The sequence below is a fragment of the Ambystoma mexicanum genome, chromosome 2p, assembly GCF_040938575.1.
Source record: "Ambystoma mexicanum isolate Mex_15411 chromosome 2p, UKY_AmexF1_1, whole genome shotgun sequence".
Lineage (NCBI taxonomy): Eukaryota > Metazoa > Chordata > Amphibia > Caudata > Ambystomatidae > Ambystoma > Ambystoma mexicanum.
Window position 1 is genome coordinate 54,290,779 of NC_090923.1, and position 12,450 is coordinate 54,303,228.

At 43.8% G+C, this 12,450-nt stretch overlaps 1 protein-coding gene across 2 annotated transcripts in view; it reads left to right on the forward strand.

Moving 5' to 3' along the window:
* MTMR14 (myotubularin related protein 14) overlaps positions 1-12,450 on the forward strand; it is an 840,209-nt gene that overhangs the window by 83,789 nt on the left and 743,970 nt on the right. For both annotated transcript variants that reach the window (XM_069643242.1, XM_069643241.1), the window contains exon 3: positions 6,467-6,575. In XM_069643242.1, the coding sequence (XP_069499343.1) occupies positions 6,467-6,575 (109 nt within the window). The remainder of the gene's footprint in view (positions 1-6,466; positions 6,576-12,450) is intronic.

Genomic DNA, 12,450 nt, shown 5'->3' on the forward strand with positions numbered 1-12,450 from the left:
ACTTTCATTCCAGATATTGGCTCATCCTTACTTATGCCTGGCTGGTCCTCCTGGATGTTGACCGACTTACTGCATGGGCATGTCTGGCAAACTGGTGGTAGATCTAGCAAAACAGTCTAATCTCAGTGCAAGCCCAATTACACTTTAACTCCTATATCATGCATGTCGGCATTCTAATTTTAGTGGTACAGTGCTACACGACCCTGTAGTAAACTAGACGGCAGGGAGGTGGAGGGTGGAGGGGGGGTTACAACTTTCTGTTGTGCGTAGTTTACAGTGCAGGTATTTGGAACCTGGAGTTGTACTGCATCATTGATACCATGCTGGATGGCACATGGATCAATGGCATTGTATGTGCCTTTGCAGCCAGCTGTTGAAGCTGCTGCCTCTGTGTCTCAGCGTCTGATATAAAAGGTTTGAAGTGTTCAGCCAGGCAAGGCTAACAGCTTGCCTAAATAGTCATGCAACGACTTCATCTTGCATATTATGAGTAGGGCCGCTTTACACATTCATCACTATAAATGTGAAAAGCAATGAACTGCAAAAGCAAACCCTCTTGGCTTTCCTAATGCTAGCTTTTAAATGGCAGGAAAATGAACAGGAATGGTGTAAAACTGCTCACTTTTATTCCAAAGGGTGTGGTGCTTAGGAGAAGGTGCGTGATCTCCCACAGACCTATAAAAAAAAGCTTTGTTTCTGGGTAACCTGCTGTCAGCTAAACTATCTACTAGGAAGCTTGCAGTTGGGAATGGGGGACGCACATTGTAGTGTAGGCTGAGTTAATATTTAAATATTTACTTTCAGTTCTCCCAAAGCCAGCTTGATTGAGCAGAAACCTGCAGTAATAATGGTTCCTCCTGGTTCTAAACTTCACAATTGACCCACTCTTGGTACTCTTTTATCAACATGGCCCGCGTGGTGGTTATTGCTCAAACGACTGTCACCGGAATCTTCCAGGTACCAAGGTGTGCACGTTGTGCTTGAGCGATCCTCCTGGGTGAGTTTCTAGTTGGCCTGCTTGATGCTTAAAGCAACCGAAGCATGTCGGACACCAACTTTGATTGCAAGGTGGTGGGAGCCTACCCTTTCCTGTAATTGAAGTCTACCAATAGTATTTATAGCAAATTGTTCTTGTGTTTGCAATTAAATGTATACTGGGCACCAGAAAGCGTCAGAACTTGAAATACATGCCCAACATTTCCCTGATAGTACCTTGCTTGGTCTGTCTGGGAAGAGTGTGGTATGTTGGGCCATGTGAGTGATGTCGGGCTGCCCATACCCGCTTTAATTTTACGGGGTCCTTCCTAGTCTAACCTTTTATAATCTGACCACTGCAGAAACATGCTGCATTAGCAAGCCCCTGACACCCTCCCCCCCCCCACACCTCCCAAATCACCTGCAATTCAGACTTTTACCAGATCAGTGCACCCAGAACTCCTTGCCGGGCTGGCTGCCTCATAGGGTAGGCTGCTTGTCTGTCCAGATGATGCATTGGTTCAGGGTTTCATTGCCAACTGAAACTCTTAAAAATCGTGTTATCCCTGTGGATTTACAGGGCAATCTCTTCTAGTTGACATGCATTCAGTGTAGAAAATAAAGATGTGCATGTAGTATGAAGCTTGTGATTTCTATTTGCCTGTTCTTGCTTTTGAAAAGTAAAGTATGTTTTTCGTGTAGCCTTCTGGCTCCCCTTCACATCCAGACCGCATGGCAATTCAAGTCCACACCCTTTCCCACTAAGCCCCTACCTACTTGGGATCAGGTTTCACTGTGTACTTATCGGACCACTAATTTGGCCTTGTTTGGTGATTTCTCAGTTTGGCGCCAGTATTGGTTCATTTTAAGTGATTGGGGGGGGCGGGGGAAGCGGACAGCTGTTGTAACTGTGTCTACTGACCACCCTTCTGAAATGGGCATGCTTGTCACATACCAGCCATAACAAGATCTGGGGAGTATTTGCCATGGTCAGAATATTGTAGCAAGGCAAGGTCACGACTGTTGAGCTGTTAAAGCAGAATGGAATACTTCCTCAAAACCTTTTCAGCATCTCGTACAGTGAAAGGCAGTGCCTGTGGTTCGGCGTGTGCATCATGCATGCAGATAGCTAACTTGTACATCATGCATGCAGATGGCTAAACTGTAAATCAATGGATCCTGCTTGCCTACAGAATCTTTAGTAGGCATCTTCATGTGCATATACTTCTATGCAACTATCCAAGGTGCTTGGTGTTAATTACCCATCCAGTTCCTGTAGCAACTTTCTGTAGAGATGCTTCATTTCCTTGACCTTACCACTGGTGATGCTAGCTCGAGAACAGTCACAAATTCTCTCAAAGTTCTTGGAAGGGAGTCATTGGCGACATGTTCTCTTCAGTGTGATCATGTGACACACTCTCTACTAAAACTGCTGAGTTTGTGCACCAATCGAGCATGTGCTGATGTTTATTTGCTCAGAACACTTGAATTCTGTTGTCGCTTTTTATGGTAATAAGCTCAACATGCAGAATGCTTTGTGGTGGCCCAAGGACACAAGGATATGGCTGGGTCAGTAAAAGGATAAAGTTGGAGAATAATGATCCAGTGAGGGGGATGATCAAACGTCTTTCATAGTTGTAGCATTCAGACAAAAAAGGCAACATGGAAAGGGAGGGGGTAGAGCATAAATTTGAATGGGTTGATGACTGGCCAATCGCAAACATAAACTAGTAGCTAGCTAGGCAGTAGCATGTGGGGTTGAGTTGCAGGAACAGGACTCTCGACAGACAGCAACTTCACAGCCAGAGGTCAGTCCACCACCCGCCCCCAATAATTTGTGGGGTATTTCAGTGTTTTTTATTTTAATAATTCATTTTTAAAAATGTTAAACTTAATTTATATACACTTGTTTGTGTACATACTGGTATTAAAATAAAGCTAATCCAGAGTCTAAGGACTTATATCTTGTGGTTTCAAGTCTTTCTTTAAAAAATCAGACTGGAGAAACGTAAATGTGAGAAAATCTGGAGATTAGAGCCCTCTGACACCAATAAAACAACCTTAGCAAACTGGCCTACCTCTACAAAAAAGAGATTATCTTGGCCAAACAAGAATCCTACAACCAGCGCATCACTCAAGCCAACTCCAATACCAAGGAACTGCTCACTATCCTCAAAGAGAACTCCTATCCAAGCCCCTGATAACTGCCTTAAAGACAAAGGGCCTCATTACGACCCATGCGGTAAGGGGTTAATGGCGCCATAAAAGGTGTCGGCGCCGTTAAACCCTTACTGCCTAATTACGAGGTCCTTTTGCGGGTCCCGACCTTTTACCAGCCGTTAAGGAAGGAACCCGCAAAGGGACTTTCGAGGTAATTACGGTACCGCTATTTGCGGTACCGTAATTACAGCCTTCCCCATTCCCATTGAGCCCCATGGGGGCAAAAATGGGAATGGGGAATTACCGCCCCGCCAACCTTCGAATGGGGCGGTAATTCCACCATTCACCATGGCGGAGTTGGTAAAATACCGGCATCAACCATGGCGCTAATAGCGCCATGGTTAATGCCAGGATCGTAATGAGGCCCAAAAACTGATGCACTAGTATTCAGAATGCCCTATCTAGCAAAATCTCGAGACTCCAAGCCAAGATCAATAATAAAAAAAGAAACCATCCTTTGCGTACCCAATCCTAATACTACCTCCACACCAGCACCCTTGACCACCCCGCGCACCTCCTCCCACACTATACCCAAACCCCAATTCCATTTCAAGAAAGGTTCCATCCTTGAAGTTGAAAAAGTCATCCTTGCCCTCAAACCCTCCAACTGCCAAGGCGACCCGTGCCCAGCACAAATCATAAAAGATGCTGCATGCGACCTCTCCTCATTTATCACCAAACTCATAAATGCCTCATTCTCCACTGGCACTATTCCCCAAAATGAATCATGGGTCCTCCCCATCCTCAAAAAACAAACACTTGACCCCTCTATACCCACCAATTATTGCCCCATCACTACAGTTCCATTCCTGCTCAAAATTTTAGGCAAGGTGGTGTACCTCCAGATCCAACATTATCTTGAATGTTACCATCTCCTAGGAGTGCGCCAGTCAGGTTTTAGACCACAACATGGACGGAAACTGCGCTTATTGACCTGAAAGCACAAATAGACGCCTTGAGAGATAATGGTAAGACGGCATTACTATTGCTACTTGATCTCTCGTCGGCTTTCGACTTGGTCGACCATAAGACTCTTTGTAACCACCTAAACTCTGCCGTCCACTTCTCACAAGAAGCCATAGGATGGATTCAATCCTGCCTTGATAACGGAACAATGCGGGTCTTTTCACCATTAGCAACCGCTGACCCCATACCCATTTCCTATGGAGTGCCCCAGGGCTCCTGCGTTTCTCCCACTCTGTACAATCTTCACAAAGCCCCTTTTTGATGATCTAGATGGCCTGGGTATAACGAACTATGCGGATGATACACAGATCCTCATCCGGTTGACGGGAGATTATAAGAAGGATTTGGCCTTCGTGAATAGAGTGTACCTCATCATCCAGGCATGGATGGCCTCTCATGGTCTATGCCTGAATGATGACAAAACGGAACTCCTCATTCTCGCCACCCAGCCAACCTCCTCCAATTAGGCCAGATCTACTTGAACTTCAAAATAGACAATGTCATCACAGTAGCCAAGGAAGTCAAAACCCTTGGATTTTATCTAGACTCTATTTTAAATTTTAAAAAACAAGTTCATTCTATGGCCTCTGCTACAGCTTCACCTGCAAGCTAATTAGAGCAGCTAAGCCTTTCCTCACACCTAAAAATTGCATCACCATAGCAAGGGCCCTTGTCTTATCCAAACTGGATCATTGTAATGCTTTATATGTGAGGAGCAATAAATACATTACCAATAAGATCCAGATTCTTCAAAATAATGCTCCGAGAGCAGCCTTAAGCATCCCTAAGAAATCCCACATCCGAAGAGCTAAAGATGACATTCTTCTCAAAACAGCTTCCCTGACACACAAATGCCTACACCTTGCTGCCCCACAATATCTCATTGCCAGATTCTCCAGACAATCATCCAATCGTCCCTCGAACAGCCAATGCCAACCTCCAACTAGTGCCTAGATTTAACTGGATCAAGTCTGGCGATAGCAGTTTTCCGGTCAAAGCTGCCCAATACTGGAACTCGCTCCCCCTGACTCTTGGAGAAGAACACCCTTACCTTTGCTTCAGATCCAACCTCATTAACTGGATTAAGGAAAATTACATCTGACCCCCCACTATTCTTGGATTGCTCCGCGTGCCCCACCTGTATACACTGTATAGATTTGCTCATTTGTTGTAATTTGCCTTATTTGTACTTATTGCATGCTATCAACCCTTATTGCCTTTCTACCTTTCTATGTAAATATTGTATATTACCTTACAGCAATGTAACCTAAGCTGAACAACCCTCTTTTGCCTTCTGCGCCCTAATACCCTCGGGTCTGGCACACATTATAAATATTAAAACACCAAAATATATATAGATTACATTTGGTGGGCTTTAAGCATCTTGAAAAAGTTCAAAGGCGAGTTGTTCAACAGAGCGGAGTCACTCAAGCCGATGTATTTCTTTCCCTGAAAGTGGCAGTCAAAAGCCTTCTGGCAGTAGTGGATGGACCATAACAATGGGTGAATTAATTTAACGTTTTTGGATGCAATGCCCAATGTAGGGGTGGGGGGGAGGTTAGTTGGGCGATCCAATGTAGCGCAGTACTCTGAAATTAGTGGAGACCGTGTGTGACCCTTGACAAGGGAGATGTGGTCATGCACATTTAACCCCAGGATGAGCCATGTATAGTTATGCCTTTTGCATTTTACCATTGTATCCAACATGCTACTTTAACCCGCATATGAAAGATCTGTCTGGCTATTGTAATTGAGGGAGGATACAATGGCTTAAGTGTGACTCACACCCCGCCGTCTTCATTTCATATAAATGCAATTGCCCATCTCACTTCATTGCTAATATTTAATGTAGCTTCCCATGCACCAGAATTGCCAAAGCCCTTACAGGATTTGGGTTTCATCCTGCCAGAGCCCAAGCTGAACATTTGGCTTTCAAAGACAAATGCCCATTCAATATGCCGATCATAGGCCATATTAAGCATTTGGCAACACTGTTCAATTCGCCTGCATGCATCAAGGCTAGGCATATGCCTCAACATAACAATCTTATTTTTGTGCTTTATTTACTGGAGAAATGATGACTATGTTGGTAGCAAGCATGGTGCCATACTTGCCAAATGTGATGCTATAGTGTCCCAATTCCTTAGCAATATTGGCTCAGGCAAAATTACAATAGCAATATCATGACTGCGACTAGGTTTCTGCTCCATGAAATAACGTTGGCTAGTTGTAAATGTTGAATCGTGATTACTGTAAGTGTGAGGTAATTTGGCATTTTGACAGTGGCCTGTTTTGTTTGCTACAGGTTTGAGAGCACGGTGCATGTCAGTAAACTGCAGGATCTCGTCAATCGCAGTAAGATGGCACGCTGTCGTGGGCGCTTCGTCTGTCCAGTCATCTTATACAAAGGAAAGGTAACTTATTCAATTTTTTATTATTGCACACTTGGTTTCAATATTTAAAACCTTGCACAAGTTCTTACGTACACAAACCTAGAAAAAGGAAATGCGCCCATCACATCATACATTAATTCACGCATTAAATCTACAATTAATCACTAAAATTCTATTAAAAAAATCACCAGTTTGCTAATGTCAGATTTGAAAACTCATGGTTTTTAAATTTACGTCAATCTATGGGCAGTGAACTCTAATCCTAATATTTTTTTACTAATCTGAAGTTGGATTTTGTACATGTAACCACAGCTTCAGATAAAATACCAAACCTTTGCCAACAAAACATACTTTTTTTGTAGCAAGTTTGAACAGTTCACTATCCCTTTAAAGTATCTACAAATAACATCCTCCGCTATGTCTCTTTTCCATTGAAAAGTTTTTCCTTTGTTAATAAAAGATTTAATCTGAAACACAATAAAGAAATGGGCAGTTTTTTGAGGTAACCTTGCATAAATACGAGACACATTACTTTTTTATCAGGTTAAAGTTGCCAATGTGCTTGTTGATAAAAACTCCCCCGTGTTGCGCCATCTGCCCTCCAAAGGTGTTTCTTAAAGCATACGGATTGTAAATCACCATCTCATAATTTAAATCCTATCCCTCTAGCATGGATTTTGAAATGTATGTGCCAATCAGTACAATCTCGATCAGTCATGCCTATATCTACATATAAAGAACTGTGAGTTGGAAATTAATTTATTTCTATAAAATCTGGGTGTTTAATGACACGTTGTCTAACTCAAATTGCACTGCAACCATAGAAACAGCAGTTGGTGAACAAAGTGCCATTTTCCAAATTAAGCCTTCCATAACGGTGAAGTCTAATCTAGTCATCAATCTTTAACCCATATATCTGGGCCGGCACTTTTCTCTGGATACAGGATGAAGGGAACATTTCCCATATTTGTTTTGAAAATATTTCATTTGTATTGCCAAACCTTTCTCCTTCAGATGGTTCACAAGACTGCACTTGCTTAGCTGTGCAGTAATATAACATTTCAAATGTCTGGATTCGTTAACTGCCTCCGTTTTTTTAATCAATAATCCACCATATGCTTTTTCTTTCAAAGCGGATGATTTACATTTTTTTTATTACTCGTCAAATCGTTCTTTTTACAAAAATCTCTCTCCGTTGCAGCCCGATCTGTGTTTGATCGTGGAGATCAATATTATCAGCATAAGATATCCATGGGACTTTAACCCATTAATAGTTTGCCATTTGAACAAAATATACTACTTTAATGCCAGATATATATTTAACAAGAAAGGTGCCAATATGCACCCTTGGCGTAAGCCACGGCTAGTAGATATGTCTTGTGGAGTCTCCCTACAAATTTAAGTGCACCCATTGTTGTAGGTGGATTGGTATTTTACCAAACCATTAGGGGGGGACCCAATCACTTAATATGGGCCATAACAATCCTCTATGCAGTCTCTATGACATTGAAAGCAAGTAACAGATCGATCATGGAGGCAAAGATTTTATGATCGCTGCTTCCAGGCCAGCTTCTGAAAATGGTTGATAACGTAGCAGGCGACAATTGTGTCCACCCCTGCCCAAAAGCCCGCCTGATTAGGACTCCATATATTTCCCCAGCCCTGATATGAAGTTCTTTTAAGACAATTGAGGTGAAGATGAGTCCACATAAAGTTAGAGCTATTCAACAGTAATTTAATGGCTCTACTCTGATCTTCTTGAACAATCGTCACCCCATTAGATTGTTTCCAACTCAGTGTGGTTTGCTCCATCCTCACAATTTCCTGGAATAGATCAAACCTATACTTCCCCACAATTTAGGATCTTTTTTCAGGCCCAAATTGCAAAGTTCATTGGGCCCTGTAGCTTTATTACTCTTATGAACGCCTCAATGATTTCACAAGGAAAATCTAGGCTTAATTTGATATTATTAATGTCCAGACCACGACCCTTTATAACCTCTCCACCACCCCACGGTGTTCCCTCTCTCCCCCCGACCCCCACCAATATTTAGTTTATTTGTAACGTGCCGGGAGCCTGCAGGCATCAGGGTGCACATGCACGTAAGACGACAAAAAAAGAGACGGGCCGGAGTAAGGAGATCGGTTATTGAGCTCCTGAGACGACTACTTTAAGTGTGGTCCTGAGTGTTTTCCTGAAACTGGACTGATTGTTCTCCTGTCTCAGGTCCGGGGAAGAGAGCTCCAAAACTGGGCGGCCCGGAAGGGAAGGAACGACTAAGGCTCTTTTCCCTTTTTGAAGGGCGGGCAGGAGGCCAGGCTGGATGGACAAAGGCGTCTTCTGGGTGAGCAGGGTAGTCACCGCAGATTTTAGATGGGAAGGGGCATTGCCAAAGAGGCAACGATGGATGATAGGTCAAGTTTTAAATTTAATGTGGTCCTGGATGGCCAGCTAATGCAGAACTTTCCCATGTTTTGAGATGTGCTCCTTCCATCGGCCATTGTATGATTCGGGTCGCATTTTGTATTCGCTGACATCTTTTTATAGTGGTGTTTGCCCCAAGGATAAGCGCATTACAGTAGTTTTCTTGATAGGATGGTGGCGGCATTCTTTTTGGTCATGAATGGTTTTGTTTCTGAGAAGTCGACGGTGATAGTTGCTATTTCTACTGATCATATTGGTGTGTTCGTCCGAGTTGTGAGGCTTCCAAAGTGACACCCAGTGTTTTACCTTAAATTGGACTGGGATGCTGATTTATTTATGGCGATGCAATCTTAATTCGCACAGAGCTTACACCTAGCCTGAAAGGAACCAATGATCGGCAACTCTTCCCTCCATTAATGCACATCAAATCCTCAGACATCCAAAATTCAATATGTCTCAGAAGTGAATGCAGTCTAGAAGAGTCCAGGGAGTGGCCCCTGCTGAGTTCCATCTCCAATTGCGTGTCATCCACGTAGTTGGTAAAAAAAAAGCCAAAGCTCTCTAGTAGTGGGCAGATGGGCTGAATATAGAGTAGCACTAGCGAGAGACCGGCACCCTGTGGTACTCGCAGGAGGTGAGAAAGCGTCTCCCCCAATGGATTCTGGAGACTCGTTGATTGAAACCATTCGACTGCCCCACTTGGCAATTACCAATCTTTCTAGAGCATGAAGAAGGCGTTGATGGTCCAGCAGATAGGTCTGAAAGGACCTGTTGGCCAGTCTTGCCATTCTCCATACTCGCCAGCATATGAGATTGTAAATCTATCAAAGCCATTTCCGTACTATGTGCCGGCCTGAAACCTGATTGGCCCCCATGCAAGATGTTCTTGGCTTCGACATAAGATTGAAGTTGTGCCGTGGCCAGTTTGTCTGCCATCTTCAGTAGAAAATGGCAATTGGTTAATGGCCTAAGATTTTTTGGGTCTCTGGGGTCCATGCCTATTTTTTTGGGGAGGGGCGTGACTGACTGGAATGATCTCTGTTTTGGGGGGAGAGGAGGTTTCTGCACATGAGGTGGGTTCATTCAGGAAAGTAGCTTCTCCGTATCTGATGCCTCGATAGGGCTTTGAGGGGAATTTAGGGAGCGTCTGAGGGGCCCTTAAGGGCCTGTAAGGATTATCAAGGGGTTTTGGGGTGGACTGGGCAAGGAGGACCTGCTGCCTTTCTTTGGCTACTTTTTTCTTCAAAGGCCACCTGGCCCATCCTACAGTCTGATGCTGCAGGAACATAGGGGGTGGTGGAAGAAACGGGTGTATCCAGGGTTTTAACTATTTGGAAGAGTTTTCCCAACTTGTTAGATGCGTCTTCAATTTGGGAGTTAAAGTTCATTTGTTTTGTATCAATTATTTTTAATTTATAGCTCTTATCTGTGACTTTCCATAGTTCCCTATTTTCTGTGGACGGAGTTTCCACCATTTGGCTTTTAGTGTGCATTTGAGCTTCTTTAGAATGGATACCTCAGGGGTAAACTAGTGTTCGTGCCTTGGATTAACTCGAACGAGCGTCAACTGGGGCAGAGCAGTGTGATCAGTCGTGGACTGGAGAGACTTATAAGCATCCACATGGTCATTGTCTGGTGTTTAGCATGACTGCATACAGGCAAGACTGAATAGCGTGAGAAGATATCATTTTTTTAAAATTCTGGCTGTTGACCGTTGTGCTGGGGTTGGAGTATTTTTAATGTGAGTCTTAAATTCTATGTGAAGGTTAACTCCGTAATGATCTCACCAGATACAGGGGATTGTATCAAAGGTGTGAACTGTCAAATTTCTAGCCGTCACCCAGTCCACTATATTCCATTTGTCATTCGTAGGTTCATTTATCAGGACTTGGTATTCCATATTAAGAAGTGAGTCTTCCAGATTGGTGGCCTTCTGGTCTGTGGGGTTGCCCCTACAGTAATTAGTCACCCAGGAATAAAGTAGAGCCATTGGAACCTCTAAATTTGCTGAGCAGTTGTATGATTTTTGTGATGGAAGTCTGGCATAGTTTGCAGGGGGCAGTAGATCAACACAAAATGAATGCCTGATTGGGGGGGGGGGGGGGTGTAGGTGTCATCTTGAGAGGTAGTATTCGCAATCACATGATGACTGGAAAAGCTGGAGTTTGGATTTGGCAATAATTGCCACTCCGCCTCTGCCCATCTCCCTGTTCTTACTGAAGGAGTAACCTTTGGGAATGGCCATATTGGTCATAAGACCACTAAAATCTGTACCCCAAATTTCTGTGATGCACATCAGGTCCAGATCCCCTTGGGTAATGAGATTGTGGACATTTTGGGCATGATTATTGAGCGACCTGGTGTTTTAAAAGGGCAATTGTAAGCGTTTTGGTGGATGCTGCCTGGGGAATGTGTTAATTTACCCTTTTATTTATTTTTTACATTTTTAAAATGAGGTTTAGGGACTACCCTGGTTCAGGAACCGAGGTAACTGTATCCTGCGGAGGGCTGCTAGCTTGACCATGACTCAGAATGGGTGGGGGGGGATAGTAACTGGTCCTACCGTGTGGCGTTTGATGCAGAGGTGAAGTGTCTATGGCAACGGGCTAACCCGAGAATTCCGTTGTATCCCGGGTTGCCGTTACCTTGGGAGATGAGTGTTAAAACTGGGCGGCTCCAATTTTAATTTGACATATTTTTGTATGATGGTAAGCCTTTCCAGCTTTTGAGCGGTCCGTAGCAGCGGATATGCCCCTTATTGACTGAGAGTAGGTGCGCTGTGTAAGGAGAGGGAGCAAACACAATCAACAAGGGTCGGTGTTAGAGGCTACTTACTGGGTTTGAGGTCCAGGAAGTGAAGCAAAGAGCAAGCTGCTGAATCGGCGATGGTCGGCAAAGAGCGGCTGGTCACTGAAAGCAGAGGCGCTGTTAGCGACTGACGTGTCAATAAATAATGTTGGGCTGTCTGGGAGATGTAGTGCTCAAGGCATGTAAAACTACAAAGATGGTAGCTCTAACAAGAGGGAAGTCTAGTTGAGCGTTCTGTATCTCTCTGCAAATGGCAGACTACCCTACTAAAAACCTATGAAATAAACCAACAAAAAACATTGTTAAAGGGACGTTATGGTTAGGTTTCACTACTAAAAAAAACCTAGGAAATTCAATTGAAAAACGTTGCTTCAGGGATGTTATGGACGATGTGCACGATATAATGTAGTTCCTTACACGCTTCAATGTATCAATAAGCACAGTAGAAAATGCTAACTGATGGTATTAGTGGCTCACTGGGACCTACAATTGGGCAAAGCAGTCTAATTGGTTAATCTGCACATTTTCAGAATCTTGAACAACCCTACTGGCCGTGAGTCCAGGAGGAGGTTGGCAATCGATCTGAAGGGCTGGAGCTCTAGATGCTTAAATAGGGCCGGTGGGACCGGTAAAGACCGGCTAGTCACTGAAAGCGCCGGCGCT